The sequence below is a fragment of the Mytilus trossulus genome, chromosome 3, assembly GCF_036588685.1.
Source record: "Mytilus trossulus isolate FHL-02 chromosome 3, PNRI_Mtr1.1.1.hap1, whole genome shotgun sequence".
Taxonomy (NCBI): Eukaryota; Metazoa; Mollusca; class Bivalvia; order Mytilida; family Mytilidae; genus Mytilus; species Mytilus trossulus.
Genome location: NC_086375.1, coordinates 41216699 through 41243349, shown reverse-complemented (window position 1 = coordinate 41243349; position 26651 = coordinate 41216699). Strand labels below are relative to the sequence as shown.

The following is a 26651-nucleotide window of genomic DNA, read 5'->3' as shown; positions in this document are numbered from 1 at the left end:
ATTAAACTATGTCCGATTTGATTCTTTGCGGTCCCTGTGGTTATACAGAAAATGAGAAAAACGCAGAAAACTGGTGTACAGTTTGTGAAGAGGGATTATGCGCAGATTGTGAAAAGGTTCATAAATCTATCAAAACATTACGTGACAACAGGCTTATATCCATTGAAGACTTCCGGCAGATACAAAATATTACTGTTAGCTTTAATTGTAAAGACCATGACAGGCGACTTGAGCTGTACTGTAAAACACATGATGTTGCAGTATGTTTAGGTTGTATATCTCGTCATAAAGCATGCTCTGATGTCATTCCTTTAGATAAAGCTTCTGAAAATGCTAAAAGTTTAACTGCGTTGGCTGATTTAGAGGAAACTTTAACCAGAACATTACAAAATCTTCAAGAAATCATTACCGATCGTGATTCAGCGTTGGCAAATTTTGAAGATCATAAGCAAACCATCAAAAATAAATTCAATAACATTCGAGTCAGCCTAGTGAAAAGGTTGGCGGAATTTGAACACAATCTTCTTGTTGAATTAGACACAAAACACATAACTGCACATCCGATCTAAACAAACTTCTAAACCGTCTGAAAAAATCAGAACAACATTTAGGTTGTCTGAGAGAGCAAACATTGCAATTGAAATCATTCGCATCCGACATTCAACTTTTCTTTGGAACGCGTCAGATTAATGGAGCAGTCAACAAAGAGATAGAAGCCGTAAGGGAAAGAATCAATTCAGTACCGAACTATGAAATATACTTACAGTTACACACTACTATCACCACGTTAATGAATGAAGTTGGTCAGCTCGGGAACATATTCTTTAAAAAGACTACAACCTGTCTACCGTTCAAGGGATCAAATGTAGATCAAGCCCAGATACAGCTGCGAGTGTTCGATATGAAAAGCATTGATCACATCTATTTGCGATTGAAAAAGAGATTTAAAGTGAAAAATGACTTCTGGGGGCTTTCGATGACTGGATGTACAATGTTAACAAATGGTAATGTGTTGATTGCTAATTTTTACGGACCAAGCGTATTGATGGAATATAGTGAGGAAGGTGAACATATCCGTGACATACCATGCTCGAAACCAACATTTGACGTAACAGTCATGGACGCTGAACGTATTGCTGTTACTTATGGAAATAGTAGCGATAATAACATAGATATTTTGAATATAAAGAACAATACTAACGTTCAGAAAGTTAACTTAAATAGCCGCTGCTTTAGCATATCATACCAGGACAACAAAGGTTTTATAATTAGAATACAAAATTGCATTGTTATAACAAATATTGCGGGAAAAGTACTAAAAAATCTTAACTCAAGTTGTGGAGCATACATAGGAACCATCAATGATAGAATGTATGTTACCAACGCAAGAGACCATACTGTACATTGTATTTCAATGACATGTGAAGAAATATGGGTTCGGAAGGAGGAAGCTTTAGTCAGCACGAGTGGCACTGTGGATGATCATCAAAATGTATTTGTTATTGATCAAGGGTCGAAATCTCTGATAGTTATACAACATGACGGGAAGTCAAGTAGAACACTTCTATCCAAACTGATGGTTTAATCAATCCATTGTCATTGCACTACAACAAAGACAAACAAATGTTACTTTTGTGTGATGAGGATGAGTGTGTCTTGTACAATGTAATGTAGTTTTTATGATTTATTCAGATTATTGTTTGAATATAGAACCAAATAGGAAATAATTATCAAAGATACCATGATAATTATTTAATACGCTAGACGCGTGTTTCGTCTACATTAGACTCATCAGACACTCAGATCAAAATAGTTCGTAAGTCAAACAAATACAACGCTGAAGAGCTTTGAGAACCCAAAATTCCAAAATGTTTTGCAAAAATATGGCTCAAGTAATCTATGCCTGGAATAAGAAAAACCTTAGTTTTTCGAAAAACTCTTACACAGGAAATTTATAAAATGTCCATAAAATTGATATGCATGTCAACACCGAAGTGCTGACTGCTGGGCTGGTGATACCCTCTTTGAAAACTCTGCAAAAAGGAAATCAGTACATGACTTCAATTGGTGTACGTTTTCTAAGAATTATAAAAGATATACGAAAGATACCGGAGGGATAGTCAAACTCATAAATCGAAAATGAACTGAAAACGCAATGGCTAAAAATGAAAAGTACAAACAGACAAACAATAGTAGTTATAGTACACATGACAAAACATAAAAATCTAGAGAATAAAGAATAAACAACACGATGTTTAAATGACTAAACTGAAGAACATTCATTATTATTTTTTTTCCCTAACTCAATAAAGTGTTAACCAGTTTCTTTTATTCATTGTTTTGATACTTACATAAAATGTTTGAAATACATGTACTTGAGTTTGCAGATTTTTACAACGATTTAGAAATCAGATTGCACACGCTCAAATGTCTCGCCTTTTTTATTAGTCCTTGATATTATGCCGAAAGTCCTAAATTGATAGCTTTATTACAACTGTCACATAACCTTTACATTAACAAAGAAAACTAAACATTGACTAATGAACTAAAACTAGAGGCTCTAAAGAGCATGTGTCGCTCACCTTGGTCTAAGTGAATATTCAACAAAGGACACAGATGAATTCATGACAAAATTGTGTTTTGGTGATGGTGATGTGTTTGTACATCTTACTTTACTGAAAATTCTTGCTACGTACAATTATCTCTACCTATAATGATTAGCCCGGTAGTTTCAGTGGAAAATGTTAGTACAAATTTTATGAAAATTGATTAAAATTGACTATAAAGGGTGATAACTCCTTAAGGGGTCAATTGACCATTTTGGTCATGTTGACTTATTTTTAGGTCTTACTTTGCTGTAAATTATTGCTTTTTACAGTTTATCTTTATCTATAATAATATTAAAGATAATAACAAAAAAACGGCAAAATTTCAATAAAATTACCATTTCAGGAGCAGCACTCTAACAAACAGTTGTCCAATTCATCCGAACAGAGTAGATAGTTCTTGACCTGATGAGCAATATCAACCCCCCAATCAGTTTGCTCTAAATGCTTTTGTTTTTGAGTTATAAGCGAAAAACTGCATTTTACCCTTTTGTTCTATTTTAGCCATGGCGGCCATCTTGGTTGGTTGGCCGGGTCACTGGACACAATTTTTAAACTAGTTACCCCAATGATGATTGTGGCCAAGTTTGATTTTATTTGGCCCAGTAGTTTCAGAGGAGAAAACTTTTGTAAAAGTTAACGACGACAGATGACGACGGACGCCAAGTGATGAGAAAAGCTCACTTGGCTGTTCGGGCCAGGTGAGCTAAAAATGAGGTCAAGGTCAGATGAATCGTGCCACGCAAGCTTGTACAGCTAACAATTCTTCCATACAACAAATAAAGTTGACCTATTGCATATAGTATAAGAAAAAAGACCAAAACACAAAAACTGATAGGCCTTAAGATAAAGCTTCATTACAACTGTCACATAAACTTAACATTAACCAAGAAAACTAAACTTTGACCACTGAACCATGAAAATAAGGTCAATGTCAGATGACACCTGCCAGCTAGACATGAACACTTTACAATCATTCCATACACCAAATATAGTAAACCTATTGCATACAGAATAAGAAAAACAGACCAAATCACAAAAAACTTCACTATTACCACTGAACCATGAAAATGAGGTCAAGGTCAGGTGACAGTTCCAGTTGGACATGAACACCTTACAGTTCTTCCATACACCGAATATACTAGACCTAGTGCTAATAGTATCCGAGATATGGACTTGACCATCAAAACTTAACCTTGTTCACTGATCTACAAAGTGAAAACTGACTGACGGGCATGAGAACCTTGCAAGGTACACACATACCAAATAAAGTTATCCTTTTTCTTCTAATAAGAGAGAATTTACATTACAAAAATTCTTAACTTTTTTCAATAAGTCACTGAACCATGAAAATGAGGTCAAGGACATTGAACATATGTGACTGACGGAAACTTTGTGCCGTGAGGCATCTATATACAAAGTATGAAGCATCAAGCTCTTCCACCTTCTAAAATAAGCTTACAAGAAGTTAGCCATCACTGCTGCCGCGAGATTTCTATCACTATGTCGAGCTCTCTGTGACAATAGTCGCAGGCTCTGCAAAAATAGAACTCTTACAGGCCAAGTAGTCAGGACTGGTGTTATTTCGCATCTTTATGCTAGATATAGGAAGATGTGGTGTGACTACCAATGAGACAACTCTCCCACCAAATAACATTTAAAAAAGTAAACAATTATACATTTCTAAAAAAAAATCACTGTATTAAGAACTACTCAAACACTTAGATTGATTTATTGGAGTTGAATTTTAATGTGTATATAAAAGAAAAATAGTAGTTTCAGAGGAGAAGATTTTTGTAAAAGTTAACGGAGGACAGACGATGTACACCAAGTGATGACAAATGCTTACTTGGCCCTTTGCGTCAGGTGAGCTAAAAACGAATTTATGAGTGGTTCCACTTAAAAAGGGAGTATTGATAATTTTCAATAAATTTCAAAAATTTGAACTCAAATTCAAATTTTATGAATAAATTATACTTACCTGACATATGTACTTTAGGATTTCAATCTCGTTGGTATTAGACTCGACCGGAAGTTCAAAACGCGCGGGAACCAGATGTTATGCTACATCCGGTTTCCCATGAACTTATCAGTTTTCTCACGGCGGCTTGAAAGACCCCGTTAAGAAAACTTAAAAACTTCCTGGGGAGGAAGGGTGGGTAGTACATATGTCAGGTAAGTATAATTTATTCATAAAATTTGAATTTGAGTTCAAATTTTTGAATTTTATATCATAAATTAAGGTACTTACCTGACATATGTACATTTGTACTTTAGGATTTCTATTGATTACAAAGCAATAATTTGTAGCAGGAAGTTTTGACAAAAAGTTTTCTTAAAATACTTCTTCTTCCAATAAATCACAAACTATAAACTCTAGTATATACAACTTATTATACATGGAAATACGTACACTTACTATGTAGTTCCGTAGTTTATATTTATTTCAACAACGTTGAAAAACATCTGATCATACAGATTGGCCGTTAAAAACCTGTGTTTTTAAACACTCAGGCAAACTGTCATCTATGTGCATTTAAAATCCACCACCATTCCCACATAACGAAAAACATATATACACTCTCCCTCAGCGACTCGCCGAGGAAGAGCTCATTCTTTTACATTAACATCTTTTAAATAGAACTTAGTAAATGTTGTGGATTTTGCCCAATCTGCACTATCCAACACATTTTTCATACTAACTCCCTTAAAAAGGGCCCATGATGGTCCTATTGACCTAGTTGAATGACCTCTTACTTTGCCTATTTGCTTTTTATTCTGCTTGTAAGCCATCTTGATAGTTTTCACTATCCAATGTGATATTGTTTGAGCTGTTACTGGTTTATGAGGCTTGTTAATTGATAAAAACAATTTAAATTCTTGTTTTTCCCCATTTTGTCTCAGTTCATCTGTTCTTTTCAGATACATGTAAAGAGTTCTTTTTGGATCTAATAATTTGCTCTCTGGAAAAGCTGGTATGAAAATTTTTGAATTGTCATGATAAGCTCTATCTTGTTTAGCTAAACCATGTCTCAAAAAAGTAACTCCTTTTTCTTGAATATTGACAGAGCCTTCGCCTAGTTTTAAAGCTTGTAAGTCACTACACCTTCGAAAAGTTGTAATAGCTATTAAAAAGGCAGTTTTCCATGTAAGATGCTTAAGGCTAGCTAATCTCATCGGAGTAAAAGGAGGTTTCTTGAACATGTCCAAAACAAGTGGTAAATCCCATTCTGGCAGCAATTTGCGCTCAGGTGGTCTACTGTTAAACACCCCTCTTAAAAGTCTGATAATGTAAGGATGTTGTCCTACTGGTGTCTTATCAACAGGAGGCAACACAGAGGATAACATTGATCGGTATCCTGCAATTGTTCTATATTTTAACCCCTTATCAAATAAAGATGCTAAAAAATTTGCACACTCTTCTAAAGTTGCAACATATGGATCAATTTTCCATTGATTACACCAGCTACTGAATTGTCTAAATTTACATTTGTAGTCTTTGTGTGTACCAGATCTCCATGAGGCAGATAATAATTTTCTAGTGTTTTCTGAAAAGCCTTTTGCTTTAAATTGTTTGTCGATATTCGCCATGCAGTCAGGTTGAATATCTCTGGATTTGGATGAACTATTTTTAATCTTCCCTGACCTTGTTCTAGCAGATTTTCCCATTGAGGTAATAGTAGGGGTTGTGCTATCAACCGTTGTAGTAACTGTGGATACCACCATTGTTTTGGCCAAAAAGGTGCTATTAGAATCATCTCGCATTGATAATCTATCATGTGTTGTAACACTTTCGGAATTAGGGATAGAGGAGGGTAAGCATAAGCAAACATCCTGTCCCATCCGATTGCTAGGGCATCCTGTGTCAGTGCTGTTGGATCTTGATCCCAAGCACAAAACACTGGACACTTGTGATTCTGAGCCGAGGCAAACAGATCTATTGTTGGTGATCCCCATTCCAAGAAAATCTTGTTTATCACTGCCTTGTTCAGAGACCATTCTGTTGGTCTTACTTTGATCCTGCTCAGTTGATCTGCTAGAACATTTTTTACCCCCGCAATGTGGGCTGCTTTGATTACAAATTTGTGTCTCAAAACCATATTCCAGAGATTCCATGTCTGACTGCAAAGCTGAATCGATTTTGTTCCCCCCTGTTTGTTTATGTACTGTACTACCGTTGTATTGTCTGACCGAATTAGTACATGTTTGTTTTTCAAAACAGGCAGGAAATGTTTGACTGTTAGAAATACTGCTTCCAACTCCAGATTGTTTATGTGTTTGAGCAATCTCAATTGATTTGTTGACCACAGACCCTGAACAGTTTGAGTCCCTAAATGACCCCCCAACCTGTCATCGAGGCATCTGTTGTGATTGTTACACTTGTTGACCCTTGATATAGAGACCGCCCTTTCATAGTGTTTGCTTGGCACAACCACCATGCTAGATGAGCTTTCAGCTCTTGTGTACAAGGAATTTGATATTCCAGACTCATTTTGGAGGGTCTCCAAACTTGTAACAAGTGCATTTGAATTGGTCTCATGAACAAACGACTGTTGGGAATCAATTCTAGGCAGGATGCTATTATGCCCAGCAGTTTCAAATAATGTCTTGCTGTTATTTGACCCCTCATTAACTGAATAATTGTTATTTTTAAGTTTTTGATTCTCTCTGGAGTTGGATACACTAGTCCTAGATCTAGTCTGAATAGTCCTCCTATGTATGTTATTGTTTGAGTAGGAATTAATTCTGACTTTTCTGTGTTTATTATAAAACCTAGAGAAGTAAGGAGACTGATGGTTGTGTCTCGATTTTTTACAAGTGCGGATTTTTGTTGATCGACTAAAAGCCAATCGTCTAGGTCCACTGCTAATCTTATACCTAGTTTTCTCAGATGTGCTGCTACAACTGAGACTATCTTTGTAAATACCCGAGGTGAGCTTGTTGGACCGAAACATAGTACTTTGAACTGATACACTGTTTCGTCTATTGCAAACCTTAGATATTTTCGATGTTTTGGAAAGATTGGTACATGTAAAAAAAATTGTAAGGGTTCCGCGGAACACAGTGTCTCGCCTATTTTTGCTGTAAATCTCAGGCTTAACAACAATGAGGAAAAAAATCAATAAAAATATTTCTCTTGTTACTATTTTATGATTGTAAGAAAATCTAAGTCCATTTAAAACTAAATTACAGAAAAAACGGAGTAATCTTTTTACAAACTTTACTTCTGGATACAATCTTATGATCATAAATAAGCTTCTGTCCAAGTTTGGTACAAACCAAGGATAGTTTAAGAAAGTTATTAAAATTTTAAAAACTTTAACCACAGAGTGAATGTAATGGTTCCCCGCAGAAAAACTAAGTCCATTTAAAAGTAAAATATGGAAAAAATGGATTTAATTATTTACAAAATTTACTTCTGGATACTATCTTATGATCATAAACAAGCTTCTGTCCAAGTTTGGTACAAACCCAGGATAGTTTAAGAAAGTTATTAAAATTCTAAAAAATTTAACTACAGAGTGAATTTAATGTTTCCCCGCAGAAAAATCTAAGTCCATTTATAAGTAAAATACAGAAAAAATGGAATTTTATTTTTACAAAATTTACTTCGGGATATTATCTTATGATCATAAACAAGCTTCTGTCCAAGTTTGGTACAAACCCAGGATAGTTGGAGAAAGTTATTAAAATTCTAAAAACTTTAACCACAGAGTGAATGTTTTGTTTCCCCGCAGAAAAAACTAAGTCCATTTATAGTAAAATACGGAAATCCAGTATAGTTGAAGAAAGTTATTAAAATTTCAAAAACTTTAACCACAGAGTGAATATTTGTTGACGCCGCCGACGACGCCGACGGAAAGTAGGATCGCTTAGTCTCGCTTTTTCGACTAAAGTCGAAGGCTCGACAATAAGCATCTTGTAAATCGAGAGAACAAGCCCAGTCTCCTTTCTTGACTAAATTTAAAACCTTGGTCATTGTATCCATTTTGAAGTGTTGTTTCTTGAGATACTGGTTCAGTGGTCGTAAATTTATTACGGGTCTTAATTTTCCGTTTTTCTTTTCTACTAAGAAAAGTGTGCTGTAGAAACCTGTCTGAACATGTGTTTTTTGCACAATTTCTACAGCGTCTTTTTCTAATAAACTTTTTACTTCTTGTTTTAGAATTTCCAAATTTGTGACATTTACAAATGTCTTTTTGATTCCTAAAAACGGAGGTTTTTGTAAAAATTCCAGTTTGTAACCATTTTGAATTATAGCCAAAACCCATTTGTCCTTTGTAATTTTTTCCCATTTTGGAAGAAAATGAAAAAGACGACCACCTACTGGTATCTCCGGAAACACTATTCTCACCTTGTCATTTTCTAAAGGACTTCCCTCCTCTAGCCGGAAAGGGAGTCTTCTTGTAACCAGTATCTGGTTTGGAGAATTTTCCATCCTCTGTCTTTTTGGTGAACTTTCTAGGTCCTGTGTTGGAAGACAGTTTTGGGATACGAAAATTCTCAGATGACTTGTCTTTGTTTTGATCTGATTTCTCTATTTTAGCCTTTTTAGCTTTACTAGAATCCTCTGTTGAAGGTGTTTTCCTTTTCCTGTCTTTTGGGAAAATATCAGGCAACAAATCATCAAGAGTTTTATCTTTGTCTTTTCTAGCTTTTAAAGCAGAAACTAAGTTATCCCCAAAAACACCTTCTCCAGTCAGAGGCAAATCTGAAATGTCTCTAGAATCATGAAGTAGAAACATGGATGTATCAGTCATACACATTTGACGTCTCAAAATATGGTGAAACGCACCTGCTCTACCAGCTTGATCCAACTCTTTCGTGGACATAGCAAAAATGTCCCTTACTTGTTGAATAGCTTTATCAATGTTAGGCGTCTCATCAGATAATAATTCTAATAAATTACCAAGACTCTGTTGCATATACATGCAAATGACAATACCCATGAAACTTGCTTGCTGTCCTCTATATGCTATTTTCTCAAGCATTTTGTAAGGTTGGGAGCATAAATTTTTTCCTTTAGAAAAAGATGCTTTACTGCCATGTCTTTTAACTAAACAATTTCCAATGAAATCATCTAAAGTTGGTACCTGAAGGAATTTTTCTGTTTCCTCATCAACAGGAAATAGTTCTTTAGTTTCTTCAGCAAATGCTGATACTAAATTAGGTTTGAGTGCACGCCAGTGACCCATTAGAACCTCTTTTTGAGAATCATCCATTGTAAAGCCAATTTTTTTTCTCTGTTTTCTTGGCAATGGCATCCTCACCAAAAATATCAAATAAACATTTCTTTGCCTTACTTGACAACTGTTCATCATTAGAGCCTTCATTGTCAGACTCTGTCCCTGAACCCAAAACTTCGTTTTGACCTGGTTGCAAAGACATTACATCATCACGATCATCAGCTGATTCATTATCTGAATCTCTAGACCTAAGTGTCGGTCTTTGTGACTGACTTTTACTCGTCTGTCTTTGTGACAGACTTGAAGTTGAACTGGACTGTCTTTGTGACAGTGAATTATCAGACGTATTTATATTGTCACCATTTGCGGTACTTGTCTGTACATGTCTAGCTGTTAGTTCACCCTTTAACAAGTCAAACATGCTATCTAACTTACTATTTAAGTTTCCGAACTTTGTGTTCCACTTATCTTCTAACTCTGAATACTTGGACCTCGACTTCCTCTTTTTCTTCGTAACTACAGACGAAGATGAAGGTGGCTTCTGCCCTTCACGAGAGGAATCCTCCAAAGTATCTTCTTCCACCGGAGAAATATCTCCGTTTCTATTTTCTTCTGCCATCTCAAACGGCAGAAATTACGAGCACGTAATACACGACTATCTTTCAAGCCGCCGAGAAAGAAAACTGATAAGTTCATGGGAAACCGGATGTAGCATAACATCTGGTTCCCGCGCGTTTTGAACTTCCGGTCGAGTCTTATACCAACGAGATTGAAATCCTAAAGTACATATGTCAGGTAAGTACCTTAATTTATGATATAAAATTGACCTGATTTAATAAAATATGAAAAGCAGTTCCACAATCCCAGGTAAAACCTACTATAGATCTATTTATCATCAAATAGTCCTTGTTTTAAGAATTAAAACTTATTACAATTATTCTAGTACTCACAAATGGTCAGTTCATTTGCATTTAATTCTGGAACTTAATTATCACTTTTATTGAAGATAACTTCAAATAAAAAACGAAATGCAAGTATGCTAAATTTACCTTTACAGAAGAACAAATTAATATTTAATGACAAAGGAGGCAAAATATCACAGTTTATTGATTCTGAAAGCACTACATATATATTAAATTACTGGATTTAACACATTTAATTAAAAGTATTCTATCAACTTTATACAGACCATATTCTTAAAATAATCTGTGTTTCAATGCACATATTTCTAAAAGCAAAGATTTCGTACTTTTAAATTAAGTACATATGTATAAAGTTAAGACAAAGTTCTTTATAAATAAGAAGATGTGGTATGAGTGCCAATGAAGCAACTCTCCATCCATGTCACAATACATGTATATAAAAAGTTAAAAATTATAGATGAAAGTACAACCATCAAAATAGAGTCATGGCTGACACTATGTATATAAAAATGTTATCCTTTTCAACATAAAACACAACAAATAAATGAATAAAAATAGTATAAAACTAGTCCAGCTATAACAAGAAGACCTATGCCAGTATAATTCATCATTTCTGTAACAGGGACTTTCTTCACTGCTTCCTTAGCACCAGACCATGTATTTGGTCCTTGTAATCGATACTGAAAGGCTCCACAAGAACCAAATATTAACCTGAAAGCAAAAAAGTCATTAGAAACATCAATTTAAAACAACTATAACATGGTAGAGGTGTATCAAAAACTTTCAGAAGATTATCAATACCAATCAACCTTTGCTACATATTTTATGAAAGTCAACATAAAGAAATAAGGTACTGTGGATTCATTACTATTCTTGGAAAACATTTTGTTTACTTTCTTTGGTAAAGGTCAAACATGAGTTCGGGTGCTTAAAGAATGAAACAATTACTATAGATATGTATACAGAATCTGTCCAAATCCAAAATATGAAACGACAACTAAGATTGGTAATCATGAAAATATGAGGCCACAGAATGGTGAAATAAATTCATCAAAATGATTACTTTTAGGTCAAAGAAAAAAAAACTGAAAGTAAAAAAACAATATTTATCTTCCTATGTTTACTCTCTTCATTTAATCATAAGGTCATTTGAAATTTTCATGCAAATTAAGTAAGTAAATTAAAATGATCATAAAGCTGACAAATGTTAAGTGATAAAATAAATGGATAAAATTGATAGACATATGGATTAACAGAAGATAAATAAAAAGACATTGAATGGAATATTAAAGTATTTTTCTTTTAAAAAGAGGAACAAAAGATGATAATTCAGAAATTTAAAGGGGAAATATAATTGTATCATTTATAATGCTATTGGATCATGAGTTAACCTCACCCAGTTTCATCATAAATGGATTGTAATAGAAATATATTTTTAAAGTTGAAATCAGTTCTTTCCCACAAGATAATTTAATCAAATATATAAGCATACATAAAAAAAATACAGTTGGGTTTTACTGGATCAGTAAAATTACATTAATCTAACTTTTATTTGAAATTCTGATAAAGCATTATTCATGTAAATTTATTTACATTTCACCTATTGTCAAGGTTTGCCATTAGACCTTACCTCCAAGCTAGTGTAGGATTTGTTAGAAGTTCTGGTTTTGCACCAAAGTAAGATGAGATTTCATCATTATAAGTTATAGGATCTTTCTGTATTGTATGTCTAGCTGAGTGGTAATATCTGTTCTTTGTTGCAATCTACAAAATATTCAGAAAAATTCAGAAATGATTGCAACGTTTTTAATACTGTAAACCAACTTATTTTCGCGGATACATTATTTCACATTTTACCCTTTCTTGACCACTTCCCGGCTATTCAATTTAACGATTTCCTGACTTACATGATGAAATTTAATAAGGAAAGATCCAGGTTGTACATATTCACAACGATTGATATTCGCGTTATTTTTCTACTCTCAAAAGTTGCGAAAACATATCACTCACAAAAATAAGTTGGTTTACAGTTATGCAAACAATGCAACATGTTGAGTATCGCAATAATAAAGGGTTATTGCATGAATATTGGGGAATATTGTCCCAAGTAGGATGATATATTGCACGAGCTTGCGAGTGCAATATATGTTCTACGAGGAACAATATTCTCCAATATTTATGCAATAACCCTTTTATTGTATAGCAATATAATATTTGAAAGTAAAAATTAGTTTAAACTAAGATTTTGATGTTGACGACGTCATGAATTTTGAGAATTTATTGCACTAGTGCAATATTGGAATTTATTGCACGCTAATCTTCGGCTATTTACTGTGGGAAATATTATATTGCTATACAATAATAAGAAATCCCATTCTGATAACTGAAACATAGATCTTTATGAAGATTTTTTTTAAATCGCAATAAGTCGACTTGCAATTATATCCATTCTTCAAAATTGCAATAATAAATGTGTGCATTTTGTTTTGAATTAACAGTAATGATTCTTCCTTACATTTACATGTACTAATGATATAAAGTAACAAGCCTTAATTAATGTTTTATTTTCTTTACTATCTTTTTTTACATCTTTATAAAAAATACAATTAAAGTGTAACATATTGTAGTCAACTTTACCTAAATTCTTAAATGTTCATAATTGACATATATTTTCATTGAAAACATCTGATATTGATTAAGGAGGATAAAAAGTTGTTTACTCTAACCAAAAAAATAATCATTTGAATTTCCAACAAGAAATCAATTAATAAACATAAAACTTGCAGGCAAAATACCTCTTCTGCTCTCATATTATCTTCCATAGCTGATTTATTAGGTAAGTGAACATGCCCTTTGATGAGTTCAGCGTACCATCTAGCTTGTGTTTCTGACATGGTGAGGATTCCTCCTGATGCAGGCTGTACAAAACCAATAAAGGCTAATGATTGGCCAATATCTGGATTAAATACATTCTTGAATAACTGAAAGTAAATATGGTCAACGAAAATAAAATTAACTCATATTATCAGATATTTTTACATAGTTGTCTTTTTGGCAATCAACACAGTAACCATGTAGTCCTCATTTTATATAGGTTTGAAATGTGAATCTTTATGAAACACACTTATATATATATTTAAAAACAAATATTTTCTTAAATGGCACATACATATTATGCCATGACTAAGGCCATTAGACCTGCTCAATGATTCAAACTAAATGTATATTCAATTGACTGTTTTTGAAGGTTTATAATATTTTATTAATTCATTTCTTATAATACAAACATTTCTTCCATAATATGTACAATTTTTTTATCTGGTTAGATCAATCATATTTCAGATCTACTATATAATTTAAAAGCAACAAAAAGGAGATAAGATTAGGGTAAAAATCACTTATTTGATTATTAAACACCAATGGATCTTTGATTAAAATTAAACAGTAATAGCAATGCATAAATAATTCACAGTATACACTTCCATCTACTATTTCAAACGCATAACTCACTTTCAGATTGTTATTATTATCATCCAAGACAGTCTGTTTGATTTCATCACTCAGGAAGGGGAGATCAATCTTGTAACCAGTACAAAGGATGATGCTATCAAATTCTGCTAATTCTCCATTGATGAAGTATACTTTCTTATTTTCTATTCTCTGAAAATACATAGTAAGAAGTGGTTAAAATTTTCAAGGTTTTATCAAAATTTTGAAACAAGAACAGCGTTTTTAGAATATCACAAAAACTTACTCATTCTATCAAAGGTTTGAATATTTATGTGCTCATTCAAGAATTCTACAAAGGGGTGGGTTTGTAGGTCAATTCTATGTTCTCTCATTAACAGAGATCTTTATGCCTAGCTGAAACTGCAAATGTTATTTTTGGTCAAAACATTGACCTTCAAGTGGTTTGCAAAAGGAAGTCCTCCCTTGCCAAAGATATACTATTGCCAAAGGTTGGGAGACATATCTTTTATGTTTTGGAAAATTCATTACGAAAAGGAGTAATAGAGCCCTTGAGTTATGTCCTTCCCCAGAAAGGTAAGTCAATTTTGTGAGCCTTTTTTATTTCATTTACTAGATTACAGTTTATAAAGCATCTTTGAAATTGTCATTAAGAAGGACAAACTAGAAATAATATTTATTCACAATCCCTATTGACAGCAGTAATTCAATTGGAAGAATTTTTAAATTATGATTCGTGCAATATAGCATTATATTTTTTCAACCACTAAGCTCAACATGGGAAGGAAGTGACAGTGCCCCTTAACACAAAAATGATGTTCACTGATGTTTCTACAAGAATTATTTCTTTTTATATACCTGAATATTTGGAACAACAACTATGTTCTTCCTTTGTATATGATGGAGTAGAGTGGGACTAACTGTGCAAAAGGAAGTCCTCCCTTGCCAAAGATATACTATTGCCAAAGGTTGGGAGACATATCTTTTATGTTTTGGAAAATTCATTACGAAAAGGAGTAATAGAGCCCTTGAGTTATGTCCTTCCCCAGAAAGGTAAGTCAATTTTGTGAGCCTTTTTTATTTCATTTACTAGATTACAGTTTATAAAGCATCTTTGAAATTGTCATTAAGAAGGACAAACTAGAAATAATATTTATTCACAATCCCTATTGACAGCAGTAATTCAATTGGAAGAATTTTTAAATTATGATTCGTGCAATATAGCATTATATTTTTTCAACCACTAAGCTCAACATGGGAAGGAAGTGACAGTGCCCCTTAACACAAAAATGATGTTCACTGATGTTTCTACAAGAATTATTTCTTTTTATATACCTGAATATTTGGAACAACAACTATGTTCTTCCTTTGTATATGATGGAGTAGAGTGGGACTAACTGTAGGTTGGGTCTGTAAAGCTCTCATTTTGGGATTCAAACCCCATCTACAATTAGAAAATTAATAAAACATTGAAAATAGAACACAGAAAGTAAAAATAAATCATACTGGTAAGGGAAACAACAGTAATAAAAAAAATAGTAATGGAGAGAGAGAGAGAGAGAGAGAGAGAGACAACATACATGTTATGTACCCTATATGCAAGAAAAGAATCATCATATCATTCAACATATTATATTATTATTGCTTGTTTCAAGAACAATAGACAGGAACTTCATTCATTTAACTAGATTAAAATGTTTTATGAACAAACCTTTTAGGATCTCCTGAAACAACTTTTATCACAGTCTCAAATATCCATGTTGCTAGTTTCCATGGCAATGCTAGAAATAGTCTATTGGCATATAAATCTGTTGGCTGTCCAAATATGTAGTTAGGTACAACCCATGCACCTGATCTGGTACTCAAGTAAACTGGCTTCTCTCTGAAAAAGGAAGTGATGAATATCATATTATACTGTAAGATATCTGGTACTCAAGTAAACTGGCTTCTCTCTGAAAAAGTAAGCGATGAATATCATATTACATGCATGTATACAATAAAATGCATAAACATTTTAGAAATTGAATTACATTGATTTTTGTAGAGGTTTACAATCCAAATACAAATATATGTAGACCAACAATAAAGAGTTTGTTGAATGGTGATAAAATCATCTAGATTTCAACCACATTTCGGCATTAGAAACACATGGGCAAAATTTGGAATATCAAATATTCAAACCAGAAAGGTTATTTTGTATACTCAAGATAGGCAGAAAATTAATTTTCAGGTTCTAAAAAATAAGTGTACTTTATAAAGGTTGTTTACAGTGAATTTGAGTTATATATTTAATGTAAATGTAAATAAATGATATTAAGGTAAATTCGTTAAAAAACAATGTCCTATCTATTCATTTTTATATCTATAATATAGTAATTATCATAATGACCAAAATTAATTCTACTACTTTTCTGAATTCTCATAAAATAGAAGAAACATGCTTATAAAATTGGAAAAAAATAATAACATATTTCAATATTGTTTTGCTTTTGGAACTTTACTATGAAACAGAAAATCAGTTACTTTTTTTTTTCACTTTAATGAGTTAAGCATGTCAAAACAGATTTGTAAAACCTGAGCCAATTTGTGATTTCACTCTTTTCTGGTCCATGACCACAAGTGGAATTTAATTCTATATTCCTCCTAAGTGGAAATCATTAATATAATACAATATTTTATCTAATATCAAACCTTCCAATAGCAGCAATATTGACTGCTACATCGACAGCACTGTTACCAATTCCCACCACCAAAACTCTCTTATCTTCCAGATGATTGGTTAATACATCTTTATACTTTACACTGTGAATTATCTCCCCTACAAAACAAAGATCAAAGTTATTCTAACTGTAGCTGTTTCATCATGTTCATTAAAATAAAACCAGATTGCATTTGTTTTGTAAAAAAAGATTAGGGTTTTATTCCTATTTGTTTTTAATCTAATTGTAATAATGTATTCCTGTATTAATTTACCTACACTCATCATAGATACCAGGATAAAAAAAATTGTAAGGGTTTCGCGGAACCCAGGGTCTCGCCTACTTTTTCTGAAAATCACAGGCTCAACAAAAATGGGGAAAAAAATCAATAAAAATTTTCCTCTTGGTACTATCTTTTGATTGTAAGAAGCTTCTGTCCAAGTTTGGTAAAAACTTGTATATTTTATGTATCTAATAAATGTTTAAAAACTTTTACTGCAGACTGTATGAAAATTTAACTGGAAGAAAAACTAAGTCCATTTATAAGTAAATACAGATACACAGGTAAAAAATATTAACAAAATTTCCTTCTAAATACTAGCTATTGATCATAAATAAGCTTCTGTCTAAGTTTGGTACAAATTAAAAGTAGTATAAGAAAGTGTTTAATTTTTTTTAAATTTAACCTCAGAGTGTATGTGTTGTTTCCTGGCAGAAAATCTAAGTCCATATAAAAGTAAACCACAGAAAAAATGGTTTAATTTTTTTACCAAATTTACTACTGTGTATTATCTTTTGATCATAAACATGCTTCTGTAAATGTTTGGTACAAACCCAGGATAGTTTAAAAAAGTTATTAAAATTTTAAAAACTTTAACCACAGAGTGAATGTAATGTTTCCCCGCAGAAAAACTAAGTCCATTTATAAGTAAAAAACAGAAAAAATGGAATTTTATTTTTACAAAATTTACTTCTGGATACTATCTTATGATCATAAACAAGCTTCTGTCCATGTTTGGAAGCAATCCAGTATAGTTTAAGAAAGTTATTAAAATTTTAAAAACTTTAACGACAGAGTGAATATTTGTGGACACTGCCGCCTTCTTTATTTTTCTGTGTCATGTTATGCAGCATTGGGTTTTTTGTGTGTTAAAATTCATATTTTTCTTTCAACCATTTTTTGTCTGTTCTCCTAGGATTTGTAACTTTTAATTTAAAGTATGGTAATTTTTTTATTTTATTTTGCAATGTTCTATCATTAAATCAAAAATAAACCTGTAAAAGAATCCTGTCCCATAAATTTAGCCATTGTTGGTTTTGCATGATGTCCTGATGCTATAGCTACATTCTTGGCTAGATACACTTCCTGTGTGTCTGCTTTGACTGTAATACCATCCTCTTCTACTTCCTGAACAGTTACCTTCCAATCTTCTCCTAGGTTTAAGAGATACAAATGTATTAAGGAAAAAAATCTTAAGTACATTTTTGAATGAAAACTGCCTGCCAATAAATTGTAGTACATATTTCATGAGTATAGCTCAAGTTGAAATAAGCTCCTATCCAAATAGCTAAAAATGAGTAGATTTCAAAACTTTACAGAAAGTTTCATTATCTACTATTTCACAAGCTATTTTTTTATTATTATTATTATTGAAGTAGTAACTAAGTTTTTAAAAAGATTGATTGATTGATTGTTGATGTTTACTGACACTTTTAGCATTCTTGTCTATATCATAGTTAGCGACTTTTTATCCGGGGAGAAACCAGCCTAGAAAGAACCACCAACCTGCAGGAAAATCTTAATTATGGGTATTTTAATATTTTCAGTGTACATGTTCATGTATTTGTTAATCAAATTTGAGAAATCTAGATTTCTTCATTTGGCTACTTCATTGTAACTTTAGTAACTTCTGTCGATCGCTGTCTTTAAAAGGGACTATGATATTAAAAAAAATCTAAATGCTAAAAGACACTGACTGCAATGTCAAACAATACTGTTTTGCTGGTTTTTCTTAGTATAGTATTTGTAATTAAATTGTCTTATATTGCTATAATTCATTACAAGTATTTTCATGTTATTTACTTATGCATCAATGTTTATTGTTTATATGGCTATTTTTATCTCTTTCAACAACATGTCATAATGTAGATGTGACATGTATGTAATAATGAATAAAAGAATACAAGTAAATTTAACAATTGTGAGGCTACTAGGGTCAACTACAATACATACATTTTAATTTGAAAATGTAACATGTAAACCACACAGACACATAAAGTTATAGGTCTAAATAAGTATACATCTCTTTAGTTTGTATATAAATTATCATCTTGCACTAGGTGACATCAGAAAAAAACAGTTAAGTATGATATAATTGTTTTTTGACATGTAAAGGCTTATCATTTTTATTAAAGGGGGCATTGACTAAAAAAGTGTGCGACATGGAGAAAATATTTTTCTCAAAGAGGTGATGTGGTATGGTTTCAAATGAAATAACCATCAGTTAAAACCAGTTTAAAAGTCAACATACCGCTTTCAACAATGAGCAAAGTAGTTTGTAAAATAGTAAGCTTTATTAGGGACCAGATAGAAATACAAAATGTAACTGTGGAAACCGACATAGCCACCATACAAGTTAGGAAAATATACATTAGTATATTATTAGCATTACAATAACATCATTCTAAAAATCAACTGGAAAATTTTGCATAAAAATAGAATACAAGTTTATATTTCATTTGCTTGATTTGTTAAATATTGTATAATTTGGTTTATCAATTTTTTGTTGTTGTTTTTTGGTTTGTTACCTGTATTATTTAACTATAGCTATATTATACGGGTGCATTACGTTTGCACGCATTTGGGGATTAAAATGTTTTAGGTTTGCGCGCAGCTTTCAATTACATTTGCGCGCATTCATTTTACAGGTAAACTCAGGTAAAAATATAAATAAAGATTAAATCAAATTGTAATTGACTATATATTATTTTTATTTTCATAATAAATATGACTATCAATTTTGAAAACATTTCTTAATTAAGTCTTTCCACTTTTCTGTGGAAAGACTTATTGTTTTTGTTCTGATTATTATAAATTTCCATTTTTAATTTAAATTAGTTTGTGAAGTTACACCAAGGTACAAACATGGAGTTTCGGCACGTACCGACATGTAAAGTTATGAATTTATCAATACTTTTACCTTTATTAAAGATAATAGCTATGTTTTAACATTTTCATCTGTACATATTTCTAGGATTTAGTGCTAGCGAAATAAATTGGACTTATCGTGCTCAAAATCCCACTTCCAACTCATCGTTGGGGAGAAGTGGACTAAGACTAACGGAATGAGTACTTATACTTGTAAATAATTCAACAAATTATAAATAAATAAGTATTATTACCTGTATTTTACCTGAGTTTACCTGTCAAAAAAATGCGCGCAATTGTAATCAAAAGCTGCGCGCAAACGTAATGATTTTTGCGCGCAAACGTAATACACCGATATTATACAAATCCTGTATTAAACTAAAACAATATAACAATGTTACCATGGTTACAGACCTTGTCTTTCAATGCTGACCACTTTTCTGTATAACTTGATGATTTCATTCAGCTTAAAGTGGTTGGTATAACTTTTAATATATTTGGCCATATCAACATTGTGTGGGTAATCTGGAACATCGTCAGGAAACGGAAAGTCTGAGAAACAGTAGTTGTACTTTGATACATTTCTAAAATTTATTTTATACATTTATATATAATATTCATGCATATATGTGTCAAAGAGTACAGAAAGTCTACCTTAATTAGATCATGCATAAAATGTTGGTTAAGCTGACCCAAATTTTAATACAATGTATATACCAAATTAGTATTCATGAAGTGTTTTAAAAATTAATTATGACTGACCAGAAATCTTAATATGTATTCCCAGAAGTCTTCAGTATTAAATTCATATTTCTACAATATCTCATATCATAAACCAAACAATTAAATATTAATATAATTATTTACAATATATATTAGTTTAGCAATAAAGATCAATTTAATGAATAACAAAAACTCAAATGATGTTTTCAATTCAAAGTTAACTTGTAAAATTAAAACTCCAGCTATCTTAGCAGTTAGCCTGAGGCTTAGAATTAATTAGTTTGCTAATAGTATATGTCTGAAAATTTCAGCTTAGAACAGCGTAAACATAATTTTTGGGGTTTCTATAGAATATTTTGGTTACTTAAGCTTGCACACAGGTAAAAAAACAAGAGGCTCTCAAGAGCCTGAATCGCTCACCTTAATTTGTTTGGTTAAATCTCTCATCAATGATTATTTTGGCTTTTCAATTTATTTAAATGTTCTTTGAATCGTCCTCTTTTGTTCTAAAGCAAAAAAAAATATTTTCTCCTATGTTCTATTTTAGCAATAGGAGCTATGTTTCTTGACATACAAGGAAATAAAATATAAAATTTATACTAGATGCTCTGAAACTCATTTAGCCTAAATTTGGCTGAAATTGATACAGCAGTTTCAAAGGAGAAGATTTTTTAAAGTAAGTCAACATGATGAACAAATTGTGAAAAAAGTCTTTAAGTGTTTTAGATTTTAACGAGAGAAATTTATGTATTACTGAAAAATTATTACACCAGGGTTTTCGATATCACAAACTAGTCAAAACATTTACTAAATTTTATCATCGGTATAAAGACATCATTCGTAAATATAGCTCAACATGCAGACTTCTTATACATTCAGGTATTTCACATCCAATTTTTTATGGAAATATTCTTTATAAAGCACAAAGGTGTCAGTATTCACCTCAGAAACTTACAAAACCTTTGAATAGACTTATTAAGAAGGGATATAATTACGATACTGTTGTCAAGTCATTAAAGATTGCATATTTTGGTGTTAATATTGAATCACTGATAAGGTCTTTGCGTCGGAACTAAACACATTTATTCTAAAAACAGTTGTTGGCATGACACGGGTTATGTTCTTCTCATATTTGTTATGATGGTATGATACTAAACCCCTAACGGGAAGGATTGTACCTGATGTTCATATGATGAAATCATAATCTTTCAGTCAGTTTAATTGAAGTCTGGAGCTGGCATGTCAGTTAACTGCTAGTAGTCTGTTGTTATTTATGTATTATTGTCATTTTGTTTATTTTCTTTGGTTACATCTTCTGACATCAGACTCGGACTTCTCTTGAACTGTATTTTAATGTGTGTATTGTTAAACGTTTACTTTTCTACGTTGGTTAGAGGTATAGGGGGAGGGTTGAGATCTCACAAACATGTTTAACCCCGCCGCATTTTTGCGCCTTCCCAAGTCAGGAGCCTCTGGCCTTTGTTAGTCTTGTATTATTTTAATTTTAGTTTCTTGTGTACAATTTGGAAATTAGTATGGTGTTCATTATCACTGAACTAGTATATATTTGTTTAGGGGCCAGCTGAAGGACGCCTACGGGTGCGGGAATTTCTCGCTACATTAAAGACCTGTTGGTGACCTTCTGCTGTTGATTTTTATTTGGTCGAGTTGTTGTCTCTTTGACACATTCCCCATTTCCATTCTCAATTTTATTTAAAGGGCAATGACTCCTTAAGGGGTCAAATGACAATTTTGGTCAAATTGACTTATTTGTAGATCTTGCTTTGCTTAACATTTTTGCTATTAACAGTTTATCTGTATCTATAATAATATTCAAGATAATAACCAAAATCTGCAAAATTTCTTTAAAATCATCAATTCAGGGGCTTTACACCTGAAAAACCGGTTACCCAATTCGGCTGAAAATTTCAGGACAGGTAGACCTTGACCTAATAAATACTTTAACTTCTTGTCTAATTTGCTCTAAATGCTGGAGTTTTTCAGATATAAGCCAAAAACTGCATTTTACCCTGTGTTCTATTTTTAGCCATGACGGCCATGTTTTTTGAAGAAATAGAAAATAAAACACAAACTTTATTTTATACACCCTACTGATCATTTACATGAAGTTTGGTTGAATTTGGTTGAGTAGTTTTAGAGGAGAAGATTTTTTAAAGTAAGCAAATATGATGAACAAATTGTGAAAAATTGTCATTAAAGGACAATAACCCCTTAAGGGGTCAATTGACAATTTTGGTCATATTAACTTATTTGTAGATCTTACTTTGCTGATCATTTTCGCTGTTTACAGTTTACCTTTATCTATAATAATGTTCAAGATAATGACCAAAAACTGCAAAATTTCCTTAAAATTACCAGTTAAGTGGCAGCAACCCAACAATGGGTTGTTTGATTCATCTGAAAATTTCAGGGCTGATAGATCTTGACCTAATGAACATTTTTACACCATGTCAGATTTGCTCTAAATGCTTTCGTTTTTGAGATATAAGCCAAAAACTGCATTTGACCCCTATGTTCTATTTTTAGCAATGGCGACCATGTTTGTTGATAGATCAAAACTCACGCCAAGTGTTTCTTTATTTGAAACAAAGATAAATTCTGCATGATTTTTTTAAAAGTGCAAATTTAACAAAGACTAATAGGGGAAAATCAATGGAGGCATTACACCTACAACGTATATGTCCTACAATTGATGTGTTTGCTACATGTACATGAACATGTACACACTTATATACAAATATTTTTATTTTCCCCTCATTATCAATGGGCTTATTACAAAAATATAATTCAAGTTACAAGTAATAAGATAGAATGAACCATATTAAAATATACCTAAATGTATTGTTCAATAACTAAGGGAGGGGCGAGTCACTCCATGAGATATACAAAGAGGGATAACTCTAGGTCCACATTATATATATATATTATTTTTATCATTAATCATATCCCAGTCAACAGACTAACAGTGGCCCAGCATTGGCATATGTTGTCAAGAAAAAATATTGATTCTCAGGTCTTAAAATATTCTGCCTTCTTTTTTCAGAGAAAAAATTCAGAAAGTTTAATTTTTAATTCAGATATAAAATTCAATTCAATATGTCATCTTTTAATGTTGATTTTTTCAAGTTGTGATAATTATCAAAAACATACGTTATTAAGGTGGTACCTAACACTACAGGGAGATAACTCTGTAAAATCAGGGAAACGTTTTAATGACGTTGTCTTGTAAAGGGAATATTAAGCTTCTCAATGATCAAAATTGGTGTTTGTCAAACTGCTTTATAACCAGTGTAATTTTTCTGACAAAACGTTTGGTTAAATTTTCATGACATTTTTATATTTTTGTTAAAGGGTCAAAGTAAATACATTGACAAAATTTTATGAAAATTAAACGAGCCAAATTAATTTTAGTGAAAGTAAGGGTACCACCTTAAGAATCTAAGATATGCATCTCTAACTTTCATATTAAAGAAAGATTGTCAATTATACCTGAGAGTACTATTGTTATAGAAATCTCAGTCAATACTTAATATCGTTAAAAAAAAAACCACCTACTTCAACATTTTTAAGGCAGCTGCATAATCTATCTTGAAGAGGTACAATGTAATACTGTAAGAATTTGTTTTTCACTACATGTATCTACTGTTTCTCAATAAAAGTCTCTCTGACAGACCCTTAATTTGAAGATTATGATTACTAAATACTCTAAAACTACACTAATTAAATCCTTGTTTATATAATCAATCCTTCAAATTTAAACTTGAAATAAAACTTTGTTTTCAATTTGCTATGCTCAAGTATCACTACACATGCAGGCACTTGTCTCAGAATTTTTTTCTATATATATACCTTAAAAAATATAACACAACTTTTTCATTTTCAAATTGCCACTTAATCAAAATGTCTTTAACTTTTCATTCATCATTATTTTTCTATGGACCAGAATTGACTTCATACCGAGCTCTCATACCTTTGGAATTTCTTTTTGGTTCTAAATTTATTAGGTTTAAACTTTCACTTTTTTATTTCTTTTGCAGTCAAAATAGTTAGAGCTATTATTAATTTTTGCTTTTTTTGCTAGGACAATGAAAGGCTTTAAAGACCTCATAATTATATGGACTACTTTTGAATGGAGACAAATCACATAAATGAGGGTAGTAATAGGGGTATTGTCATAACCAATAACGGTAAAAAAAAATTGCCAAATGACGTTGACGATAATTTTTGGTGCATAACGATAAATGTACACTTTCTTTAAAACAATAACAAAAATTTAGACATTTCATGTTATTTTTTTTCCAAAATTAACGGTCACGATAATTATTTGAGATCTGTAACGAACCACAATATAAAGGATAATTTGACAAATCACTGTATAAATTTTAACCGATTTGATGCAAACAGTATAAGAAAATAACCATTTGAGGATATAGCGCATTTCTCTTCAATTTTGTTCTTGTTTGGCTTTATAAATATTTGATATGAGTGTCACTGATGAGTCTTATGAAGACAAAACGTGCATCTGGTGCACAACACGGATTCCGCAAAAGACGATCATGCGAATCCCAACTAAAAGTAACCATCAACGACATTGCATCGAAATTAAAAAGTAGCGGCCAAGTAGACATCATCCCTCTTGACTTTGCAAAAGCATTTGACAAGGTACCACATCACCGCCTCCTACACAAGTTGGAATACTATGGCGTCAACCCAAAACCCAAAACCAATAAATAGATTCTACATAACAGAAAGCAGAGCGTGATATTAGAGGGTGCTGTCTCTTCACAAGTACCAGTACTCTCTGGTGTACTCCAAGACACAGTCCTTGGTCCATTACTGTTCCTGGCCTACATTAATGACATGCCAGAAACAGCATCTACATCAGAGACCAAATTGTTCGCGGATGACAGCCTTCTCTTTCGTACCATCACCAACCAAGCTGACAGTGAACTTCTTCAAAAGGACTTAACAGCATTGGAAGACTGGGAAAACAAATGGCAGATGAGTTTTAATGCCAAAAAATGCCTTGTCATTAGAATATCCCCCAAAAATAGACCAGTGATACAAACATCGTACCATCTCCACGGTCATACTCTAGACACAGAGGAAGCAAGTAAATATCTTGGAGTAACCATCAGCAACAACCTAACATGGGATAAACACATAGACAATACAGTAGGCAAAGGAAACAGAACGTTGGGGTTTATACGTAGAAACCTCAAAGGCTGTACAAAACCTGTAAAGGCAGCTACATATGTGTCCATGGTAAGACCTGCAGTGGAATATGCAAGCACAGTATGGGACCCAACCGCCCAAAATAAAATCAAGGCAATTGAACAGGTGCAGAAAAGAGCAGCACGATTTGTGAATAACAACTACACAGACCGAACACCTGGCTGTGTCACAAATATGGTTAAAAATCTAAAGTGGGAAAGCCTCGAAGAACGGAGGAAAACAAATAGATTGTGCATGTTATTCAAGATCCAGCATGAACTTATAGATATAGACCGTCACCAATATTTGACCCCGAATGATAACCGGACCAGAGGTAAAAACCGCTTCTTCCAAGAAAGAACAAGTACAAACACCTACGGCCAATCTTTCTTCCCGAGGACAATCAGGGACTGGAACAACCTACCAACAACAGTTACAGCGACCAACACCGTTGAGGGATTCAGAGCTGCCCTGAAGGCATGCTCTGAAAGGAAGTAGGAAAATCAGTTGTAAATAATTTTAATTGTATATTATTTTGCGAACGTTTTAAATGTAATTTGTAAATAGCCAAGAGAAATCTTTCTGTGTTCCCCGACACTGCGTAAAGTTTTCGCGCGGAACCATTAACATTCAGCAATGAATCCGGTTCCTTACCTGGAAGA

General features: G+C 32.5%; 3 protein-coding genes across 3 annotated transcripts in view; all 3 read right to left on the bottom strand.

The window, feature by feature from the left end:
* Positions 1-5216: 5216 nt before the first annotated feature.
* On the bottom strand, positions 5217-6722 carry LOC134710781 (uncharacterized). The gene has a single exon (XM_063571178.1). It carries the CDS (start codon positions 6720-6722, stop codon positions 5217-5219), a length of 1506 nt encoding a protein of 501 aa, XP_063427248.1.
* A 3099-nt stretch (positions 6723-9821) lies between these two features.
* LOC134710778 (uncharacterized) lies at positions 9822-10412 on the bottom strand. The gene has a single exon (XM_063571176.1). It carries the CDS (start codon positions 10410-10412, stop codon positions 9822-9824), a length of 591 nt encoding a protein of 196 aa, XP_063427246.1.
* Positions 10413-11188: 776 nt separating this feature from the next.
* Positions 11189-26651, bottom strand: part of LOC134711486 (flavin-containing monooxygenase 5-like) — a 16007-nt gene continuing 544 nt past the window's right edge. The window contains exons 2-10 of the mRNA XM_063572100.1: positions 20446-20615; positions 18159-18317; positions 16876-17002; positions 15896-16066; positions 15520-15628; positions 14227-14376; positions 13512-13697; positions 12347-12480; positions 11189-11427 (exon numbers count right to left, since the gene is read on the bottom strand). Of these exons, the coding sequence (XP_063428170.1) occupies positions 11238-11427; positions 12347-12480; positions 13512-13697; positions 14227-14376; positions 15520-15628; positions 15896-16066; positions 16876-17002; positions 18159-18317; positions 20446-20615 (1396 nt within the window). The 3' untranslated portion in view covers positions 11189-11237. The remainder of the gene's footprint in view (positions 11428-12346; positions 12481-13511; positions 13698-14226; positions 14377-15519; positions 15629-15895; positions 16067-16875; positions 17003-18158; positions 18318-20445; positions 20616-26651) is intronic.

What these genes read in the sequence shown, in the direction of transcription:
- LOC134710781 (XM_063571178.1), bottom strand. Translation starts at nt 6,722, where the DNA reads ATGGAATCTCTGGAATATGGTTTTGAGACACAAATTTGTAATCAAAGC.
- LOC134710778 (XM_063571176.1), bottom strand. Translation starts at nt 10,412, where the DNA reads ATGGCAGAAGAAAATAGAAACGGAGATATTTCTCCGGTGGAAGAAGAT.